The sequence below is a fragment of the Marmota marmota genome, unplaced genomic scaffold, assembly GCF_001458135.2.
Source record: "Marmota marmota marmota unplaced genomic scaffold, marMar, whole genome shotgun sequence".
NCBI classification, from domain to species: Eukaryota; Metazoa; Chordata; class Mammalia; order Rodentia; family Sciuridae; genus Marmota; species Marmota marmota.
Window position 1 is genome coordinate 1,303,845 of NW_025999862.1, and position 24,305 is coordinate 1,328,149.

Genomic DNA, 24,305 nt, shown 5'->3' on the forward strand with positions numbered 1-24,305 from the left:
AAAAAAAAAAAAAAAATATATATATATATATATATATATATATATATATATATATATGGTTACAGGATACAAATGATCAAAGCCATAAAATTTCTCTTAATCAGGTATCTGCCTATAATAGTTGAGTTATTTAATTTACTGAAAAAATTTCTGTCTCACAGTAACCTGGCCTTAAAGTTTCAAGTGAATCCTTACCCAAATTAGGACGCATGGGCTGCAGAGAGCATCCCTATGTCCTGGATTCAGTATCAAGAGAACTTTTTAGTGTTTTGGAATTGTCTTTTGATGGATCCTAACATCCTTTTGTCTTTGAAGCTAGTACCACTTTCTTTTTTGAGACGGGATCTCTGTGTTGTCTGCGGTAGCTTAACTTGCTATCTTCCTGCCTCAGCCTCCCAAGAAGCTGGGATTATAGGTGTGCACCTGTGCACATCCACTGCTCAATATGTTTTTTCCTATAAGTACATTCTTTTCAAAATTGACCAGATTGGGCTGGGGCTGCGGCTCAGTGGCAGAGTGCTTAACTTGCACATGTGAGGCACTGGGTTCGATCCTCAGCACCACATAAAAATAAATAAATAAAATAAAGGTATTGGGTTCATCTATAACTAAAAATATTTTTAAAAAATTGACCAGATCACCTTCCCTCTTGATGGGAGAATTTTCATTTCATGTATTTATTAAGCACCTGTTTCATGGAAGGTATTATGCCAGGAATAGGGGGATACGGGGATGGACAAGATGGGCCCTAGCTTCCTGGGGCTTGGGGGGAGCTCTGAGGTGTTTTTTAGTTAGGTTTCAGTTAGACACAACAAGGACTTTTCTACTGAATTATATGCCTGTTTATGGGATCTGGTAAGAAAATAGGATGGTGGGGTTTTATATAACTTAAAATGAATACATGTTAATTTTTGGAAAGCTAAAAATTATAAACAATAGTAAAACATCACTTTTATCTTACCATCTAGTAAGATTGTCTAGTAGCGTCTGTTTTTGGGTGAAATGAAGTTTTCCAGGTGTGCTCCTGATGGTCCTTTGTTTCTAGAGCTCCCTTTTTTAGGGTCTCTCTGTTTTCTCTAGCCTTTTGCTTCATTTTTACTAGCCATTGGTGATCTTTATCTTGGAACCATTATTTTGTCAGGGATTGCAAATGGCTATTTCCCAGTCTTGTTATTCCTTCTGCATTTATTGGAATTCTTTTGTAAAGGAAAACTTTGGTCATCAGCTCTGGTAGATTTTTATAGCTGAATTCATAGAATGTTTCCTAGAATGGGCTCCTAGAAATGGAATTGCTTTAGCAAAGGTTTTCTATTCTTGAAGGCTTTTCATAAATATTGCTGCATTGCTTTTAGAGATATGATGTCAGTTTACACACTCCCATGGTTATATGAGTAAAGGATTGTTTGTAAATTGGAGAAATCATGGAGAGAGATGCACCCCTAAGAGATGGGCCAACACAATAAACGTCTCTGCCACTCAGAGCTTCCATCCCTTGGCCGTTTCCCTTGAAGAGTGCTAAAAAATGGAAATTGGGATAAATATAGGGGGATACTGGAAATGCTTTCCTGTGTTTTCCAGTTGTCTGCATTTATTTTGAAAGTAGAAGGACAGTTAGATAATATCAATAGGAAAAAAGAGAGATTTTATTGTAATATTGGACTTTATTAACTGTTTCAAAATATAATAGCCCTCTTAGCTGAAACATTTATAACTCCAATTTTTTTTTCAGTGACATTTCTGGGGGCAAACCCTTGGAAGTAGAGATGGCCGGAATAGAATACATGAATGATGATCCTGGCATGGTGGATGTTCTTTATGCCAAAGTCCATATGAAAGATGGCTCCAACAGGTATATTTCTGGAATATTTATTTATTTCAATTGAGAGGTACCTAAATGCATCCCTGGAAGTTCATTTGTTTTGACTCTTCCTTTTTAGGATCTAATGTACTATTTTCAGGAGTATTGCAATTCCTCCTCCTCCTCAGTAAGCTAACATCTTATATGTTATTTGAATAGTGTGTGTTGGTAGTAAGTCAAATTTTTGTGGAACTCAGGGCTTCCTTTGTTTTTTCCAGAATAATAGGCAGGAAGGATGGCCTTTTGGGATGGGCGTTTTCAGGTGTGATGCAATGCAGACGTAGTGAATATCAGCACAAAATGGGATGAAAGTTTTATCAGTATCACATGATTATTAAGATTAAATTAGTCTATAGAAAGTGTTTAAGACAGTGTTTAGTACATACCAACATTATCAAAACATTGAAGAATGTTTACTATTGTTAATTTTTGTTATTATCACGTGTAGGTCCTTCCTAAGAATTCTGTTTGAAATCCAGACTATTCTGACTAGCCTAGGCATCCACAGCTGTTTCCAAAGGCATCACAATATATTAGTTGATTCAAGGCCTTTGGTGAGCAGAGAAACCCACCTTGAATTGGAAGTTTGTTTTTGTGTGGTCTTTTCAGTTAGGGGAGGGTAGAAAATGGTTCACACTGAACCGGAAATCCTCTGGAGAAAATCTAGGTAGGCTCCCAAATTTATTTGCTTTCTTTTTAAAAAAATTTTTTTGAAATAAACTTTGTAATTTATTGGTAGGTATAGGTAAAGCAACACAATTTTCTGAAACCAAAATTACAAACAGCTTACTGACATATGTACCTTAATCTGTTTGAGTGCAGACCCAAAACATGTCCTTCCCCAGCCCTACACTGTGAAGTATAAACAGGGCTCTACCCTATGACACAGAAGTTCTACTTAGTGTTGTTAATATTGAAAACTAAATATAATGGGCAAAGGCTTTCTATTTTTCTAAGGAATCACTGAGTTCCAGAAACAAATATAACCACAAATGGCTCTTTGCTAAGGTGTCTTAGTATGACAGTGTTTTTAGTGAATTTGTGTAGATCTACTCTGGCTTCCCAACTCCACGTGAAACTGATTTTCCATACCTTGTACATATGTGGGCAGATTGCTCTCTTCCTGGAAAACCTTTACTATCGCCACTGTGTCCTTTCTGGAAAATTTATGCAAATGCATATTTTCCAATTTTTTTTAAATTTTTTTTTTAGTTATACATGGACATAATATCTTTATTTTGTTTATTTATTTTTATGTGGTGTTGAGGATTGAACCCAGGGCCTCACACGTGCAAGACCAGCACTCTACTACTGAGCCACAACCCCAGCCCTCCAATTTTAATAATTACTATTTATTACACTATTATATGTCAGACCCATAATAAGTTCTTTACCACATTATTTTAAATTTTTAACCATTTGATTTGTTAATTTGTAACTATGATATCTTTAAATACTTCATATTATAAGCATTTATTTTCTATTCCAGATTTTTATTGTGCATTTGCCTATTCTCTTAGAAATTTTGAAAGCTGAAATATTTTTCAGTTTTGTTTAACTGAGTCACTCTCGTATCCTTTGGACTGACTTTGATCTCTCAGTTTAAAGCCTGTGCACCTCTTCATCCTGAATTTGGTGATAAAATCACAGTGAGCATCATGGGCTTTTGTGTTATCATTTCATAGGTTAGGACATTTTGTAGCCTTTGAATCATTGTAGTAACATTCATTGCCCCCCATTTCAGTTCAGTACAGAAAAACTTCAGTTTAGCTCTTAGATTTTGACTAGTTTACTTTGCTATACCCTTTTATTTCAGATTCAATTTAGCATTTCCTTTAATATACTGACTCAGTTCTCTTTTAAATTGGGCCTTTTCCATTTTTAAGTGTTACCTAAAGATTGGTTTCTTTTTTTGAAAAGAAGTTGGTGACTCTCTATTCTCTACCTTGATTTTTTTTTCTTGTTTTATAAATTCTTACATTGAAATCTCCCCTCCTCACAAACAGAGTACTTCCAGAAGTGTTGATACTCTCTCCCCAATCCCAAGAATCCATCATTGTATTCTGCTTTTCCTTAGCCAGCTACATGAAACTTCCTTGTGTATCTCCAAACCTGAGGATGTCTGTTGTTGCCAAAAGATGCTTCCAGTCTTTATCTTCCATAATCTCTTGGCAGCATTTGACACTATAGATCCTTTTTAAGATACTCTGTTTCCTTGACTTACCTGCTGTCATGCTTTTTCTGGTATTCCTTTCAGTTCTCTGTTTGGTGTCCATGTGTCTATCTTGGTTTTCTTCTCATCCCATTCTGTACTCCCTTCAGGACACATTTCTAGGTATTCTTGGTGGTCCAGAGCTTCCAGCTATTCTGTCTTTTGTGTGGTTCTGTCTCAGAATCTCTTATAAGGTGAAGACAGATGTTGAGGCTGGAGTATCCATTTCTACGATGGCTAGTGTTCCTTGTGGCGGTTGCCTAGTTGTTTCTCACCTCCTAGCTTTTCCATAGACTGCAGTTTCAGAGAGTCAGTCCATGATTGGCCGACTTCATAGCTTTATGCCTGAGGTGAGGCAGAACAGGAGGGCAGAAGGACATTTCAGAGGAAAGCTGCTCAAGCCATGGCAACCAGGAAACAGTGAGATCGGTTTTTTTGCTTTCTCCTATCTTCATTTGAATTGATAATCTCAATTATCTCTTTTCTCAGTTTAGTTGAGGGAAGATGGGGAAACTGGTATAAAATGGGTATAGAATCTATTTTTTGTGTGTGTTCTATGGTAGATTTTTCTTTTCCTGGATACCTGGCATGTGCCTGAAAGGCATGCTAATGACCTACCTTAAAAAACAGAGCACATTTTTTCTTACTATCATATTTTGTACTAGGATATCCCCAAACATTTTGACCAGAGAATTTGATATCTGGTCTGGATCATTTACCTTGTGTTCTAAGTCATAGCTATTTAAATGTCTTCCAGTACTGTAGATCTACTATGAATGGGGTAGGGTTTTTTTTCAATTTGTGAACAGAAACAGTGAATGATCTAAGATAGCGGTTGTCAAACTTTTGTCTTTTAAGCTTGTGTAACTCTTAACAATTATTAGAACCCTAAGAGTTTTTGTTTTTATGGGTTGTATCTATCAGTGTTCATCTCTTAGAAATTAAAACTGAGAAATTTAATGTTCCTTAAAAAATAATAAAATCATTTCTTATTCATTTTTTTCTTGAAAAATTACTTTATTATTCAAACTAAAAAATGTGAGCAAACAGACATGGTTTTGCATTTTTATAACTCTTTAATAGAAAGCCGGGTTTTTATATCTGCCTCTGCATTCAGTCCATTGTGATACTTTTTTTTTTTTTTTTGAGAAAGAGAGAGAGAGAGAGAGAGAGAATTTTTTAATATTTATTTTTTAGTTTTCGGTGGACACAACATCTTTATTTTATTTTTTTTAATGTGGTGCTGAGGATCGAACCCAGCGCCCCATGCATGCCAGTTGAGCGCGCTACCACTTGAGCCACATCCCCAGTCCCAATGATATGTTGTTTTGATTGAAGTTTATTTAAAAAAAAAGCTCACATAGCTATGTGGTTGGGAAAGTGATTGTTATCTTAATGGCCTTTTAGATAATTGTCTATATTGCATACTACTATAAAACTTGACAAGTCATAGTTTCTTAAAGGTTAGCTGCAGTGTGGAATCTGAAACCATAACAATGAGCATTTCATATTCTGTTATATTAAAATCCATTGGTCTGTCTTCCATTTTGACTGAATCTTTAATTTATGCACAATTTTGTGACATCAGTCTTTTGGGGGAAATTCTGGTTTGCTAAGTTATGCAGATCTTCCTAATGTTAACATATTTCATTATGCAGTTTAAAAAATATATGTTAATATCTCTACCAGGTTGTCAAAATGTTAAAGCCTTGGGAAGCTGCTAAGCTCATGGAGGCAGGTGTGCATTTACCCTCCTGAGTTCCTGGGATTTGAGGCATGTGCCTCTGCGCCCCATGTTTTTTTTTTTTTGTACTAGGGATTGAATTCAGGGGCACTTGACCACTGAGCCACATCCCCAGCCCTATTTTGTACTTTATTTAGAGACAGGGTCTCACTGAGTTGCTTAGGCCTCACTAAGTTGCTGTGGCTGGCTTTGAACTTGAGATCCTCCTGCCTCAGCCTCCCAAGCCATTGGGATTATAGGTGTGCGCCACCATGCCTGGCTACATTTTTTTTTTAAGTAGTAAAATTTCACATAACATAAATTTATCAATTTAAACATTTATTTTATTTAAAAAATTTTTTTTTGTAGTTGTAGATGGACAGCGTGACTTTATTTTATTTGCTTATTTTTTATGCAGTACTATGTATTGAACCCAGTGCCTCACCCATGCTAGGCAAGCGCTCTGCCACTGAACTACAGCCCCAGCCCCATTTTAAACATTTTAAAGTGTATGATTTAGGGTTGGGGTTGTAGCTCAGTGGTAGAGTGCTCACCTAGTATGTGTGAAGCACTGGGTTCAATCCTTAGCACCACATTAAAATAAATAAATAAAAATCAAGTCATTATGTCCATCTACAACTACGGAAGGACATTTTTTTTTAAGTGTATGATTTAATGGTATTTGGTACAGTTTACAACCATTATCACTATCTAGGACCAGAACATTTTTATTACCTCAAAAGGAAATCTCATATTCATTAAATGTAATGTCTCTCTATCCTCCAGCCTCCTGGCAACTGCTAGTCTGTCTGTCCCTATAGGTTTGCCTAGTCTAGGTGTTTCTATAAATAGAATCCTACAACATGTGATGTTTTGTGTCTGGCTTCTTTCTTTTAGCATATTTTTTCAGTGCTGGGTATTAAACCCAGGGCCTCATGCATGCTAGGCATGCTACTGAGCTACGTCTCAGCCTGCAGGATGTTTTTAAGATTCGTGTGTATCATGTATCAGTACTTCACTCCTTTTTGTGTCTGTATAATGCCTTATTTGTTAACAGCAGTCAAGCCAGGATATCTGCCTAAATCCCAACTGACAGGGTTTGGTCACTCACCCACATAAGAAATAAACAAATGATATAAAAAGGAAAAATGAATTTAATGCAGTTTTCTCAGAAAAGCAGAAGCAACTTGTGTCTCTCGGTGGGTTCTATAGAAGCATTACAATTTATAGAAACAAAAGCCAGGAGAGGCTGTGCTAGCCAGAGAACATGCCATAATTCCTGTTTTCTTGGTGCTCACCTGGGCCAGGTAATAGCTTTTCAGTTTTCATTCTCAGAATGAGGATGTTCAGAGAGAAAATAACTTTTGCCAGGAAGTTGAGGGAAAAAACAACTTAGTGCTTTTAATTTTAATGAGGCCCAGGTAGACTTTATATGGAGATATACTATGTTTTCTATACCCATTTATCATTTGGTGTACATGTAGGTTGTTTTTATCTTCTGACTATTGTGGATTATGTTGTTTTCAGTTCTTTGGGACCGACATTTTTTCTTTTTAAACTTTGTTTATTTATTTTTTAATTTGGTGCTGAGGATCAAACCCAGTGCCTTGCACATGCAAGGCAAGCACTCTACCACTGAGCCATAATTCCAGCCCTGACTGACTTTTAAATTAAATGTATTAAAATCATTGACTTTTATATCCTTTATTAATTTGTTAGCAGGACATCATAGCCACTTAGAATGACCTTTGTTCACTTGTTTTCATATATTCTGTGATGGGACTTATTTAATTTTTGTCGGTGCTTTTGTTGGTACTGTTGTTAGAGTGCATGGCTTCTGGGAAACGATAACTTAATTTTTCATTAGCATTTACTGTTGTCTGGCACTAAAATCATATTATCAGGCCTCACGTGTAGCTCAGTGGTGGAACGCATACTTAGCATGCATGTGATCCTGGGTTTGATTCACAGCACTGCATGTGCATGCATACACACACAAAATCATATGTATTTCGTCTTTGCAGCATGTGTGTAAGATAAGTGCTATTAGGCAGCTATGCACTTTAAAGTCTTACTGTTGTAAAACGAAAGTCTGTGCTATGGCCATTCATTCAACATGAACATATGAAAAATTACATAGGATTATAATGTTTTATTAAACAAAATAGTGAATTTTTTTCTAAAATAGGACTTTACTTCTGTTTTAATATACATGTGGCAGAGACTCCACAGTTTTGGTCTACCGAGTTTTTGGTGGCTCCCAAGAGAGAAAAAGAGTGGTCACTGGGAAAGAATTGATGAAGTTATTACCTTGATTGTTTCCATTGGACATGTTCTGCTTCAGAGGTTAAACCCTGAGTGGTATAGATCTCCAAGCACAGAGAATAATTGATTTGAGATTGGAAGAAAATAAGAGCTATAGAAAACTCGATGTCTTTTGAAGACAGTGCTCAGACTTAATTTGTCGTCATATTAATGGAGAGCTAAGGGCTGAGAAGGTGAATCCACCCTTTATTTTCCCACACATCTGGCCTTTACATTTCCTGTTGTCAAGGCTTTGTAAGTTAAAAAGGTGAAATACCTGCTGAACCTACTAGTGGGATCAACCAATCACATTTTTGAGTAATTCCCAGCTCTTCTTATTGCTCTATTTTGTCTCTTATATTGTCTGTTTCTCTTCATAAGAAGAGCCATGTTTGTATTATTTCAAGAAGATTTGTAAATTTCTCCTCCCAAATCACAATTTTCAAAGACTTACCTTTTTTTAAAAAAAAAAAAGAGAGAGAGAGAGAATTTTTTTAATATTTATTTTTTAGTTTTTGGCGGTCACAACATCTTTGTTTGTATGTGGTGCTGAGGATTGAACCCGGGCCGCATGCATGCCAGGCGAGCGTGCTACCGCTTGAGCTACATCCCCAGCCCAAAGACTTACCTTTTATTTAATTCAATTTAAAAGCTGAAATGCCTTCCTTGCACAAGGTATTTTGCAAGGCTATGCCAATTGATAGAGAAGTAAGACATGACCCCTTTTTAAAGGTTCATTCAGTCTTGTATGCTGCTTTGTGTGAAGAGACACAGCTCAATACAAGAGGCACGGGGGACAGAGCATGTTATAATAAAAATACACACAGTCAATCTCCTGTGTATGCTTTCATATATTATAAATGCAAGGGTCCCTTAAAACGATTGAATGTAAAATACCTGACTCTTAAAAGGATGGGGCCATTTAGATCAGATTTTCTTCTGGAAACAGCTGAGATGGTGGACTTACTCTTATTGATGCATCCTTGGATTTGGTAAGGCACAACCAGGTTAAGAATTTAAGGAGCTAGAAGCCTTTTACTCAGTACCTACTAGTCAGTTTTTAGACTTTAGATGCTGAATACAGTGGCTGTTCTGTCATTCTTTGAAGCCCATACCCCCTTGCCCCTCCAGAAGAATGGTTTCCACACTTCTCACTTAGGTCATGCAGCCAACCCGTCAGTGTTTTCCTTCTTTCCCCTCACAATTTACCTGTTTTCACATCTTCTACCCCACTTGATTTCATTATTATTATTATTTTTTTTTTTTTTTAAGAATAGCACACATTTCATCTGATGAACCTAATTCCTTTACTTACTCTTCTGACCCCTTTCCTTCTTCACTCCTCAGAGACCTGGCACCATCAGTTAATCCACTGATTAGGTCACACCTCTCAAAATCTAATCATTCACCTATGGAAATTCTTACATTGTCTCACACATGAGCTTTTGGGGGACACCTCATATCTAAACTGTAACATTAGCAGCAGTCCAAATCAGAGCTAGAAGTCTAACTCAGTGGTAGAACGCTTACCTAGTATACATAGGGCTCTGAGTTCTATTCCTAGCTTCACTAAAAACCAAAAACCAAACCAAAACAAAAAACCTTCAGGTTGATGGGAAATAAACTGCAAAACATCTATAGAATAGAGAATACTATGGATTAACTAAATATTATCTTAGAAAAATGTTAACTGTAGAGTGTTAAACAATTAAAGCAGATTACAAAATTATTTGTACATTCATGTATTCCCCTCAAAAGTGGGAAGAGAGAGAAAGAGGAAAAAAAATTAAAAACAATGTTGGACCAGGCACAGTGTCATGTGGCTGTAGTGTTAGCTACTCAGGAGGCTTAGGCAGGAGGTGAGAGAAAGGACAGTTTTAAGTCAACCTGAGTAACAAAGCGAGACCCCCATCTCTGAATGAATGCATACATAACCACACATAATGTTGGATGGCAGGCAAGTGTTATTTGGGTATACTTGATAAACTTGGTGCTGGGGATTGAACCCAGGGCCTTGTGCATGTGAGGCAGGCACTCTACCAACTGAGCTATGTCCCCAGCCCTACCTGAAGGATTTTATGTTGTTTATTTCATTACCAGAGTCTACTTTATAGTTTTATAAAAAACAAAAACAAAACCAAAAATTTTTGTTATCTTAATAGACTGTAGATTTATTGATAACAGATTATATTTGCTTAGTTTTTTAAAAATTCTTGTAGTGGCTAACATATTGGCTGTGTATAATAAGCATTTAGGAAGTACTAATCAAATAAAACTGAATTAAATTGAAGGGAAAAAGCCAAACCAAAGGCTGGACTTTAAGGAGTCAGTGAACATTCGCAGAATAAATTCCATATCTGTAAAGATGACTCTGGATGCTTGTGCTATGTGGCACTTACAGCCTTAAATGAAGAGCTTAAATTTAATGTATTTATACCTGTCATCTGTTTTCATGCCCAAATCACTACCTACACAATAAAGCTGCTTAAGAATAATTTTTGTCATAGCAACTTTATTATTTTTAATTTGCTTATAAAGAAGCAGAGGCATAGGAATCTTTAAGACTTATTCATAGTCAATCAGGAAAGGATCATTGAAGTAAGATTGAAAGAATATACTGTCAGAAATATAGTGACATGTTGTCAAATATAGCGTCCATAGTATCAACCCCAGATTTAGTGATTATGCCCAAGTACCCTTAAGTTCTTTTAATAGCACTCCAAAATATTTGGCATTGATGAATTCACACATGCATGCATGCATCAACTGTTTATTGAGCACCAGTGATGTGTCAATTACACATTAATCTTTATGCAGTAATAAAGTAGTGCATGAGGAAAAAAGAGTCCACCTTCATGGAACACAGTGAGGTAATAACAAAGCACACCAGTCACCAGAGACGGATCCTGGTTCCTCAGTTACTGACTTTGAGCAGCACAGCCTGGCTGTGCATCACTTCCTCCTATTTAAAAACAGCAGGTTTTATAGGACTTTAGTCCTTTAAAAAATTCTGAGTCAATAAATTGGCAGAAATCCTAATTCTCTGAAAGACAAAGCTGGAATCTCATATCTTTCAGTTAGTCTATTCAGTTATTTCATGTTTTGTGTAGTTGACTTGCTTTCCACCTTCTCCTTTCTAATAGAGAAAAAAAAAGTTGAGGCATCATTCTGTCGTGGTTGTAATTGAGGTAGGTTTTGAAGTGCATGGTTATGTTCAGACTTATGCTGCAGTGTTTAGAAGTATTTCCAAATTTTATGGTTCTCTGATGGTGTGAGTTAATCAGGAACTTGGTGTATTTTTTGTGGTACTGGTGATGGAATCCAGGACTTGGCACATCCAGTGTTCTACCACTGAGCTACATCGCCTGCCCAATTAGAAACTTTAAAACCCAATGTATCTTATTTTTTCTTTTGATTATATAACTTAACCACCACACATAAACACTTGTGTTTATGAGGTTGTGTTTTCCTTTTTATGCTTTTCTGCATTTTCCTTAATGAACATTTATTGTTATTATTATTAATGTTGTTATTACTACTACTGCTAGTGGAGATTGAACCCAGAGTTGCTCTACCACCGAACCTTTTTATTTTTTATTTTTTAAGACAAGCTCTCACTAAGTTGTCCAGGCTGGCCTCAAACTTGCAATTCTTCCTCAGCCTCCTGAATTGCTGTGATTAGCGGCATGTGCCACCATGCCTGGCATGTATGATTTTTATAACCAGAAAAATTAAGGTAACTATGTAAGGAAGCAGAACAGCTCTCCCCACCTTTCCCCCACTCCCAGCAGTGCTGGGGATCAAACTTAGGATCTAAACATGTATTCTATACCACTGAGTTACCCCTGAACCCCACATATTCTAATTTTGAATCTGTCCCATAGTAGTTAGTGTCACCTTGACCAAGTTTCATAACTTCTTTGTGCTGTAGCTTCCTCATTAGTGAAATAGGGATAATAAGTTTTGTGAGGGTTGAATGTTTCAGCATATGCACAGTGCTTAGCATGGTGCCCATACGTCCCGTCTGTTATTTCTCCCAGCAAGCAGTTGCCTCACTGACCCTGTGCTGCTGCTTTTCCCCGCCTAAACCTTTTTGCACTGTGCCACAATCAGCTTTCAGAAATGGGACAATGGATCACACCATTCCTTGCTAAAAGTCTTCTGTGGCTCCTGTGGTCTGATCACTGCTTACGTATCCAGCTCCTCTCCATTGTCCTTCTTCTCTCCCTCTGTTATAGGTGTATTAAATAATTGGAAGTTTTCTAGATATGCTGTGATTTTGCATGCCTTGGTGTCTGTGCACATGCTAGTTTTTCTGCTTCAAGTGCCCATCTTCTGTGGTTTTGCTATGAATCTTTAATGACCCTTCAAGACTATGTTTAAACCACCTGTGGAAACCTGGCCTTCTCTGTAGAGTTGAATGCCTTCTCAGCATTCACCATAGTGTGTGTGTGTGTGTGTGTGTGTGTGTATTATAACTGTTTGTCTCTGTGTCTGTCTGCTTGACAAGACAGTGAGCTCCATGATGGTAGGGCTGCAGCCTCTTCTTTCTCCTCTGATGAGGGGCTTTGTGCAGTGATTGGTGTTGAGCAGATGCTTCTTGCACATTGTTGGATTAGTAGTCATGGGTCAGGAGTTTATTAACATTTTGTACTTCTTTCTTCAATTTCTCCAGGCTGCAGGAATTAGTTGATAGAGTGCTGGAACGCTTTCAGGCTTCTGGACTAACAGTGAAAGAGTGGAATAGTGTGAAACTGCATGCTACAGTCATGAATACCCTGTTCAGGAAAGACCCCAATGGTAAGTCCTCACAGAGCTGGAGCACAGCCAGGCTTGGCAGTGCATTCTACTTCTTCCACCAGGGAGGCTGAGATAGGAGAATTGCAAGTTCAGGGCAACTTAGTGAGACCTTATCTCAAAATAAAAAATAAAAAGGGCTGGGACTGTAGCTCAGTGGTAATTTGTCTCTGGGTTCAATCCCCATTTCCACAAAAACAAACAAAAAGGAGCTGTAGCACAGTTGTGATCAGTAAGGACTTATGGTATTAGAGTTTTAAATAGAATGGCCATTCTAGAATCTCTGATGTATCTTTACTTCTAGATCTATTAACTTGTTTTGATGAACCTAGTAGAAATGGGCAGTGACATATCTAGCTTATCTTCCATATCTTTTATTTCAGTCACATATGGGGTTGCCAGATTTAATGAATAAAAAAAATGTAGGTTCAAGCCTGGAGATGTAGCTTCGTGGTAGAGTACCTGTTTAGTGTGTGTGAGGTCCTGGAATGGATCTCTAGCACTGCAAAATAAATAAATAAATAAATAAATAAAATGTGTATATGTATATATGTACATGTGTGTATGTATGTAAGGTATGTGTGTGTGTGTGTGTGTGTGTGTGTGTGTGAGTTGAGACCAACGGTTCTCACCTGGGTGTGATTTTACCTCCAGAGGATATTTGGATTTGTCTGAAGATCTTTTTAGTTGTCACAATTGGGCTGGGGGTAAGTTTTTAGCATAGTCAGAGTTGTATAACCGTCACCACAATCAGTTTTAGAACATTCCATCACCCTGTCAACAAGACAATACCGTTTACAGTCACTCCTTATTTCATCCTGTCCCCAATGCTAATTCTAGGCACCACTGGTCCACTTTCTTTCTCGATGGATTTGCCTGTTCTAGATATTTCCTGTAAATAGAACCATGCAGTATGTGACTGGTTTCTTTCACTTAGCATAATGTTTTCAATGTTTATCCATGTTTTATTATGTATTAGTACTTTATTCCTTTTAATTGCTGAATAATATTTTTTGTATGAATGCATCACATTTTATCCATTCGCCAGTTGATGAAGATTTGTATTGTTTATTCTTTTTGTTTATTACAAATAATCTACTATGAATATTGTGTGCAGGTTTTTGTAGGGGCATCTGTTTTTACTTCCCTTGGGTATATATCTAGGAATGGAATTCCTGGGTCATATGATAACTCTATGCATAATATTTTAAGAAAGTGCCAGAATTTCCAAAGTGACTACACCATTTTACATTTCCATCAACAGTGTCTGACCATTTCAGTTTCTTCACATCTTTATCAGTACTTGCTATTATCTGTGTGTGTGTTTTCCAATTATAGCTATCCTTGTGGGGTATAACCTCATTTTGGTTTGGATTAGAATTTCCCTGATGGTTAATGCTACTTATAGATTTTGAACTTGTCATTAAATATTTCAATCTTCAGATATGATTTCTGTTTTTTAATTGATAGTTATTTGGTATTAATTTACTTGTTCTTTTAAAACTGTATATATTCTCTTTTTCTTAACAGGGAACTTTTTTTTTTTTTTTTTAAACGATGATGGGGTTTGAACCCAGGGCCTCACATGTGCTAGGCAAGTGTTCTACCACTGAGCTACATCTCTGTCTCCCAGGAAATTTATTTTTAATTGTAAAATATGTTTGGGATTGGGGTTCTTGGTTAGGAGAATACTTCTCATTAGAGAAATAGTTACACAGTTACCTATATGTCTAGATAAAATGCATTATATTTGTGGAGTTGTTAAAACTCTGGATAAATTTTTATCAGTTTTGACCTGGTATTATCTATATCTGAATAAGCAAAAGAACACACTCAAAGGTGAAAATATGATAATTTTTGAAGATCTCTCAGTAGGTAGGAAAGATTTGATATTTCAGAAAATATTCTGAAAGTTAAATAATTCTTAAGAATGCTTTGAATTTTCTCTTGCCTGTACTCTTCTCTGTATTGAATTTTTATTTGAAAAGGACATGAAATGATGTATTGCTTTTTCTGTTTGCCTTTCCTTTGATATTCCTCTTCTTTTTTAAGGACATCTTTTGGGATATCAGCCTACATTGACACAAGAATCTAGAGCATGGCTTTGTTTGGCCCAAGGTCATAGATTTTCTGTATTCTGTGTAGAATGTTTGTAAGGATACCTTTGATTGCAACTAAAGGACTCTTTTTCCTTCAAGGGGAGTGCTTAAATCAACCCAAAGCCTCATTGCCATCAGTTTTGACCAGAGTGTGAACTTTTGTGTATTTTTATACACTTAAAATTACATGCAGCTTATCTTGGATTTGTAGATGGCAAGGAAACTTTGGAGACACAGTTTCATCTCAACCTCTGATTCTGTAAGGAAGAACTGAGGTCCATGGAGGAGAAATAATTTCCTTAAGAATGTTGCTAGTTACAAGTTATTAAGTATGTACTGTGAGTATTTGGAGAATGTTGAATGAATAAATGTGTACTGAATGAGTTGGTGACAGAGCTGGCTCTAGAAACCATCACTTGATTTATAACCTGTTGTTTTGCCCATCATATTATGCCACTTTCCAGGTAGTACATGAACATTTGCTAGTTGCATCTGTGTACCTATAGAAATCAAGAGAATATAAACAGATACATAACCCAAGCTTCTCCTCTAACATTATCTTTGGAATATTTACAGCTGAAGGCAGGTACAATCTCTACACAGCGGATGGCAAATATATCTTTAAAGAAAGAGAGTCATTTGATGGCCGGAACATTTTAAAGGTCAGTATGAAGCAGAATGAATTGGAAATCCTTCGGCATGGTGTCCTACATAAGAGAGGAAAACAAGTTGTTCTCCTTTTAACAGTAGAGTATATATTTTTTCATGCTTTTCATGAGGATCATTGATTAAAAGGGCTATTAATTTTTTTAATGTTCTAAAAAAGTGGAAATCCTCTTGACTCTTGTTAATGCCTTGGTACTTCTAAGTGCTTGAAATTGGTGACTTAAGAAAATACGAGGGAGGAGCCAGCACAGTGGCAGACATCTGTAATCCCAGCTACTTGGGAGGCTGAAGCAGGAGAATCTCGAGTTTGATATCAGACTGGTCAGCTTAGTGGGACCGTGTCTCAAAATAAAATAAAAAAGAGCTGGGGCTGCTGCTTAGTAGTAAAGTGCCCTGGAGTTCATTGCCCAGCACTTCAGGAAAAAGAAAAAAAGAAGAGAAATAGAAAAATTGAGGGGCTGAGGGGCACAGCTCAGTGGTAGAGAGCTTGCCTAGCATTTCTGAGACCCGGGTTTCCATCTCCAGCACCACAAAGTCGACAACAGAAAGGAATGATGGGGTATCCCGACTAATTAGGTCCATAGGAATGAGTGTTTTACTCAGTACTTAACCTCTGCAGGTTCGAGATTGCATTTATTTTAAGTGAAAAAGAACTGTTTGTCTTGTTCTAGTAGACTTTCCTCTTCACCCACAAAGTCACTTTCCTAAGTTGTTGTATAGTCTGTTTTTACTCAGGAGCAGTCCATGTCCTAAAAAGTAGGTGGTCCGTTTCTGACTGTTGAAGCTATGCTTTTCTGAGTGTTGCATTAATCTGTGAAATTTAAATAGAAGGGGTTCTTCGGGATTGCATTTATCTTTCTCCCACAGACTACATTCTGTAATATCCATGATTTATGCCCTTTCTGTCAGGTTAACAGACCATTGTTCCCCTGGGCAATGAGAGACCGTTGATTCCAAGGGAGAGTTTTTTGATTGTTCATTTCAGTTGTTCTGTAATGGTTTAGGTCAAACATTTTCAAGGCCATGGGCGTTTTTCAGAGACAGGAGAGAGAATAAGCTTCGGCTTTAGAAATGCTTTTTCGGGGCTGGGGATGTGGCTCAAGCGGTAGCGCGCTCGTCTGGCATGCGTGCGGCCCGGGTTCGATCCTCAGCACCACATACAAACAGAGATGTTGTGTCCGCTGAAAACTAAAAAATAAATATTAAAAAAAAAAAAAAAGAAATGCTTTTTGTTTTATTTTCTCTACCCCAGCCTCCATTCCCTTATCTCATCATTTGACGGTTTTCTTTCCAAATGACTCATGTGACCCCATTGCCTCTAATTTGTTACATCACTGCCCAGCAGCTGTGAGCTTCTTTTCAAAGAGCCTAGTGGGCTATCCACAGCAGGTACTCCAGCATCCACGCTGCAGAGCTGTGGCAGTTCCTTCTTTTCCTTGATATTTTCCTCTTTTTGTGCTGTTTTCCTAATTAGTTAACTTTTTCCCAGGCCATAGCTTCAGTCTCTTTCTCTCTCTCCCTTCTTTGGGAAATTTCCAACAATATCATTAATTACTTTGATTTTGTTGTTGTTAATTTGATTAAGAAAGAAAATAGACTGAATAGGAAAGAAATCTTTAGGAGTAGCTCAAAGCCAGCTTGATTCTCAGGGGATTAAAATTAAAGCCCAAACAATGTGTCAATGAAAGTGAGGCCTGCAGAGCTTTGATATCCATAAGAGCCTGTGAATGGCCGTATCTACAGTATGGATCCCTCACTCCATATTGAGTTTCTCTCATTCTGGCAAATCAGTTGTCCATTTAAAGATGCTTTTTCTTGAAATCTCCCAGACTACCCCAGTGATGACATGAATGTAGCTCCCTCTAGTGTTAGCAAGCACTGTTATACTAGTTATACCGAAAGTACCTTACTAATTTATGCCTAATCATTTTTTAGAGCTGGACCCAGTGAGATACTAGGAGACCATTTAGTCTAATTTCCCATTTTAATCTCTCATATGAGATATGCTAGGGTTAAAGTGATTTGCCAAAGGTCGTACTAGTAACAGTGACTGGAATCAATAAAAAGATGGAAAACCCACAAATAGAGCATGGTTTTTGCTGTCTCCTGTAAGAATGCTTAGTGTTCCGGTAGATATTATTGATATTTGAAACTGGGCATATCTGTCTAACTTGGGATAATGTGTGGTTAAAACTTGTTTCTTAAATGTTGTGTGTCAGGTAGTTTAAAACTATGACTAATTCATTAGCCTTTGGGGACTGGTGGTATAGCTCAGTGGTAGAGCAGGTATGTTGCATTGCAAAGCCCTGGGTTCAATACCCAGCCCTGCACTCCCCTCCAAAAAAGGGCAGACTTTTACATTGAATGTAATACTAATACTAACATGATTGTATACCATCTTCTAGACCCTGTGCCTTGAAGATGAAATAGTCATTATTACATAATTCCTACTGTCTAGGAGTTTCCTGTCTTTGAGGAATATAGATGATTAACAGGCAGATACATATAAAATGATGGTGTCAAGTAGTATAAGAGAAGTACCTTGAACACAGGTAGTTAGGACAAAGTGTTTTTTAGTATAAATTCTAATATTTTACTCCTTAATCATTAGCTCCAGAAAAGATAATCTTACACCTAAAAGGGAATCAGATTTTCTTTTGAGAATAATGGTAAATTTTGGGCTGCATAGTTTATCTCCTACCAAATACACAAGGTAATAACTATATATTTGTAAAGTAGCTATAGTATACTGTCTTTTGGAATTACCACAAATGGATATGTTTTTCTGAATGAGAACATGAAAACCCATGACCCCTGAAGCCCTTGAAATAAAAAAAAGAAGAATTTAGAAAACCAGTGAATTATGTGTGTATATATATAAAATTTATATATATATGTACATATATATATGTGTGTGTGTATATATGTTTTTGTATCAGATTAAATTATTATGTTAAGAAAGAAAAAATCAATTTTCACTAATAAGATAGGAACTGACTTGGAATAAACAGAAAGGTTAACTGCATTGGTTGTTAAGGAACCAAGTATATGTGTGCAGCATATTAATAGCTACATAGGCCAAAGATCAGGGATGCTGATGCTAGGAGGTAGCCTTGAGAAAAAAAAGTCAACTTCATCAACTATTCAAAGAGAAACAAAACAAGAAAGAAAGTCATTGCTCATTGCTGTAAGAATTTAATGAGTAACAGCCAATTGCTATTCTACTCCATGAAGAAAATTGGTCCTTTTGGCTCAGTATAATATTGTATTCTGGGTACCTTAATAAGAAAAAAAAAATCTAATGGCTTTAGGAGGTAGAAGCCACATTTTTCTTTTGTACAGCTTTTTAAAGTTGTTGCAGCTGTAATAGACTAGCATCTGGTTATCCCCAGTTAAAATAAGATTTTTCCCCTAAGACAGGCTTTGAATGAAGAATTAAAAATGAAAGGATAATTCTCCTGTGTTATTGAAAGCAGAAAAGGAAAAAAACATATTCAATTATTATTTTTTTTTAATGGCGGACTGACAATTCTAAAAGAAGATGTATTAGTGAAGACTAGCTAGGCCAAATTAATAGGATGATGTCCCCTCAGAGACATTCTGTTTCTAGGAGATAGCAACAAAGATACTGTTTGGATAGCCGTAGTCAGTGATCACCATGAAATTGGAGCACTCATGCTGACCTAGAGACATACTGCAGGGGAATAACAGCTCCCTCCCTAGCTGGAAGTAGAAGGGTCATTAATTGCCAGCTTCAGGAGAGAGAAGTAATGGCAGTCTGCTTGGGGGTTATGAAATGGCTTAAAAGCACTAGAGTCAGTTTTCTAAGATTTTGCTCTCAGCCAGTTGAACAGGGATATAATATTAACTGCTCACAAGCAAAGCATCTGACTGCAGCGAAGAGGCGGCATTTGAGCCCTATATCGTACTCTTTAGAGAAGGTGATATGGCACAAATAAAGGCTCGGTCAGGTATTTGAAAAGGAATGGCAAGTACTGCAGGTCCAAAATCAAAGGACACAGTAAAAGTACCATTTCCTTAGGCACTTAAAAAAATTTGGAAAATATAAGCCAAGTACAAGGGAGAAGAATTTGTGCCTTTTCTACTTCAAAAATAAGTCTCTGATTTGGAAAGAGAATATTAAACTAACTATGTTAATTTTTGATCCTTTTGCCTGCAATTGTTTTAACTCTTTCACCACGTGGAGACTTTTCTTGAAAGGTGTGAATGCAAGTCACTCAGGTATTTCATTTATTTTTGTTTTGGTCCCATCTCTGTTCCTTAGAGTCCTTAAGAGAACAGTCAGAATGAATAATTTTTTCTTTTTTATTAACATATATTAATTGTACAGATTCATGTGTTTCACTGTGACATTTCCATACAAGCATCTAATGTACATTCCTCATGTTCATTATATCTACCCTCCCTTCTACCCTCTCTCACTGTCCCCTCTTTTGTGCTTTCCCACAGCCCCACTTCCTGCTTCTAAAAGTCCCTCTTCTACTTCCAGGTCATCTTTATTTTATTTTTTATTTTCCACAGATGAAAGAAAACATGAGTAATTGTTTTTTTGTCTGACTTGTTTCACTTCACATAATTCCTCTAGTCCCATCCATCTTTCTTGCATATAACAGGATTTCATTATTCTTTATGGCTGAGTGATACTCTAGTGTGTGTTTGTGTGTGTGTGTATTTCAAATTTTCTTTATCCATTTACCTGTTGATAGGCACCTTGGCTGATTCTATATCTTGGCTGTTGTGTGTACTGCAATAAACCTGGAAATGCAGATATATCTTTTGTATGCTGACTTCATTTCCTTCACATATATACCCAGGAGAGAGATATATCTGGATCATATGGTAGTTCTATTTTTAATTTTTTGAGAAACTTCCATTCTTTTTTCCACAATGACTATACTAATTTACATTCCCACCAACAGTGTATATGGGTTCCTTTTTCTTTTTTGTTATTTTATTTTATTTTGGTACCAGGGATTGAACTCAGGGGTGCTTAACCACTGAGCCATATCCCCAGCCCTTTTTTATATTTTATTTAGAGATAGGGTCTCACCAAGTTGCTTAGGGCCTCACTAAGTTGCTGAGGCTGGCTTTGAACTCACAGTCCTCCTGTCTCAGCCTCCTCAGGGGCTGGGATTATAGGTGTACATCACTGCACCCAGCATGGGTTCCTTTTTCTCCACATCTTCACCAGCATTTTTTTTTTTTCCTTCTCTTCTGTCACTAGGGATTGAACCCAGGGCCATTATACAGTTGAGCCCCATCCCCAGCCCCGCTCCCCTTTTTTAATTTTTTTTTTTTGAGAATGGGTCTTGCTAAGTTGCCTAGACTGACCTTGATATTCTCTCGTCTCAGCCTCTGGAGTAGCTGGGTTTGTAGGCATGCCTGGCCAGAATTTTTAGTTTTCCTTTTTTGATAATAGCCATTCTAACTGGAGTGAGATGGAATCTCATTGTAGTTTTTATTTGTATTACCCTGATGACCAAAGATATTGATAATTTTCTTATATATTTATTTGCCATTTGCATGTCTTCTTTTGAGAAGTGTCTGTTGGGGTCATTTGCCCATTTTTTGATGAGACTGTTGGGTTTTTAAAATTAAAGTATATTAAAAATATATTCTGGATATTGTTTACTTTGTTGTGCAGAAACTTTTAAATTTGATGTAATCCCATTTGTCAGTTCTTGCTTTTTTCCCCTGAGCTGTTGGAATCTATCCAGGAAATCATTGCCTGTGCCAATAAGTTGAAGTGGTTCTCCTGTTGTTTTCTTCTAGTAGTTTTAACGTTTCAGGCCTTAAAGATCTTTGGTCCTTCTGAGTTGATTTTTGTATAGGGTGAGAAATAGGAATCTAGTTTTAATCTTTTACATGTTGATATCTGTTTTTCCCAGAAGTGTTTGTTGCAGAGGCTGTCCTTTCTCCAGTGTGTTTTTGGTACTTTTTGGGGGGAATCAATTGGCTAAAGGTGCATAGATTTATTTCTGGGTCCTCTATTTTTGCTGCATTGGTCTATGTGTGTTTTTACACCAGGATCATGTGGTTTTTGTTACTATGGCTCTGTAGTGTGTTTTGAAATCAGGTATTGTGATGCTTCCAGCATTCCTCTTTTTGCTCAGGATTGCTTTGGTTATTCTGGGTCTTTTGAGTATCCATATGAATTTTATGATTGTTTTTTCTAGTTCTGTGGTATTTTGGTGGGGATTGCATTGGATCTGTAGATCACTTTGGGTGTATGCCCATTTTAATAATATTAATCTCCAAATCCATGAACATGGAATGTCATTCTATCTTTAGTGCCTTCTGCAATTTCTTTTTTCAATATTTTGTAATTTTTATTGTAGAAGTCTTTCACATCCTTAATTAGATATTGCTAGGCATTTTATTTTTTGTGTGTGACCATTGTGAATGGGATTACTTTTCTGATTTCTTTCTCAGCAGGTTCATTACTGGTGTATATAAAAGCTACTGATTGCATAGTGCGGTGGTGCAGACCTATAATCCCAGCAATTCAGGAGGCTGAAGCTGGAGGATTACAAGTTCAAGGCCAGCCTGGATAACTTAGTGAGACCCTCTCTCAAAATAAAGATAAAAAGAGGGCTGGGGATGTAGCCTATGCCTAGCATGTGCGAAATCCTGGGTTCAGTCCCCAGTACTACCAAAAAATTAAAAAAAAAAAAAAAAAAAGAAGAAGAAGCAGCAGCAGCTATAGATTTTTGTATGTTAATTGATGAGAGTAGACACCCTTGTCTTGTTCCTGATCTTACAGTAAACACTTTTCATTTTTCCCTGTTAAGTTCATCATATGTAGCCTTTATTATATTGAGGTATGATCCTTCTATACCTATATTATTCAGGGCTTTTATCATGAAGGGATGTTGAATTTTATCAAAGGCTTTTCCCATGTCTATTGAGAGGATCATGGGATTTTTATCCTTGATTTTATTTATGAATTATGTTACCTTTATTGATTTGTATATGTTGAACCATTTTTGTAACCCTGGAATGAAACCAACTTGATCATGATGTATGATCTTTTTAATGTGCTATTGAAATGCAAGTATTTTTTAAATTTATTTTTTAGTTGTAACTAGACACAATATCTTTATTTATTTTTATGTGGTGCTGAGGATCGAACCCAGGGCCTCACACGTGCTAGGCTAGCGCTCTACTGCTGAGCCACAGCCTCAGCCCCGAAATGCAAGTATTTGGTGTCTTTTTCCCCCTTAGTGTTTTTTGCATGCATTTTGCACCATGGATACTGTTCAGTAGTTTTTAATTTTGGTTGTGTCCTTACCAGATTTTGGTAGCAGGATAATGATAGCTGCATTGAATGAGTTTGGAAGTGTTTTCTCCCTTTCTAATTTATGGAATAGTTTGAGGGGCATTTGTGTTAGTTCTTTAAAAGTCTGGTAAGATTCGGAGTAAATCCATCCAAACTTGTGCTTTTCTTTGTTGGGAGACTTTTTTTTTTTTTCCTTCAGTACTAGAGTGGAAGCTATGGGTGCTCTACCACTGAGCTACATCCCTATCCTTTTTCAGTTTTTATTTTGAGATAAGGTCTTATTCAGTTGCCTAGGTGGACCTTGAACTTAGAATTCTTTTTCATCCTCCTAAGTACCTGGGATAACAGGTGTGTGCTTAGCTGTTAGAAGTCTCTTTCTTACTGCTTCAATCTTATTACTTATTATTCATCTATTTAGAGTTTTTATATCCTCTTGGTTTTGATAAGTCACATGTGCCCAGAAATTTGTCCACTTATCCTGGATTTTCCAATTTGTTGCCATATAGTTTTTCAAAATATTCCTTAATGATCCTTTGAATTTCAATGTTGTTTGTTGTAAAGTCTCCTTTTTCATCCCTAATCTTTTTTTGGGGGGGATGGGGGACGGGAATCTTCTGTCATTTTTTTCTGATTAACTTAGCCAAAGTTTTGTCAGTTTTATGTTTATCTTTTCAATGAACCAGTTATTTTTTGCAGTGATATTTTGCATTGTTCATGAAGAATAAATTTAAGGGCTGGGTTTGTGGCTCAGTGGTAGAATATTTACCAATCATGTACTGGGTTTGAGTCTCAGCACCAAATATAAATAAATGAATAAAAATAAAGGTCCATCAACAACTAAAAAAAAATTTCAAAGAAAGAATTGATTTAAATGAGATCTTTGTTTTGTTCGCTTTAGAGAATTTTTTTTACAAGGGAGTTTGTTTTTTAAAAAAAACATATTATTTATTATTTTTTGTTGAAAAAATATATCCATAAAGCATGTATGCCCTGTTTAACAAATAATCATAAACAACACAAGTACTACCGAGGTCAGAAAGTAGAAAAATGCCCCCGCCATATTACTGTCTTTGCAATTCTTTAGTCAGTCTCTCAAAAGACTAACAAAGACATAATTAAGTTTTTAAGCGCTCAGTGTAGAGGGGCTTGTTTTGAGTGAATATTTGGTTTTGAAGTGTTGAAAAAAAATTAATTTTTACTTTTTCTAGGGAAGAGAGAAAAGAGGTAAGATTTAGAACTATGTAGCCATTTTAAAATGTATTTAATAGACTTTAGAGTAGTTTTAAGTTCACAGCAAAATTGAGCAAAACAGTGTCCTCCTATACTCCATCTGTGCACATGCACAG

The 24,305-nt window shown here is 36.6% G+C and overlaps 1 protein-coding gene across 6 annotated transcripts in view; it reads left to right on the forward strand.

The window, feature by feature from the left end:
* Ascc1 (activating signal cointegrator 1 complex subunit 1) overlaps positions 1–24,305 on the forward strand; it is a 94,974-nt gene that overhangs the window by 43,609 nt on the left and 27,060 nt on the right. For all 6 annotated transcript variants that reach the window (XM_048809297.1, XM_048809296.1, XM_048809291.1 and 3 more), the window contains exons 7-9: positions 1,730–1,849; positions 12,773–12,897; positions 15,570–15,655. In XM_048809297.1, coding sequence (XP_048665254.1) covers positions 1,730–1,849; positions 12,773–12,897; positions 15,570–15,655 — 331 coding nt within the window. The remainder of the gene's footprint in view (positions 1–1,729; positions 1,850–12,772; positions 12,898–15,569; positions 15,656–24,305) is intronic.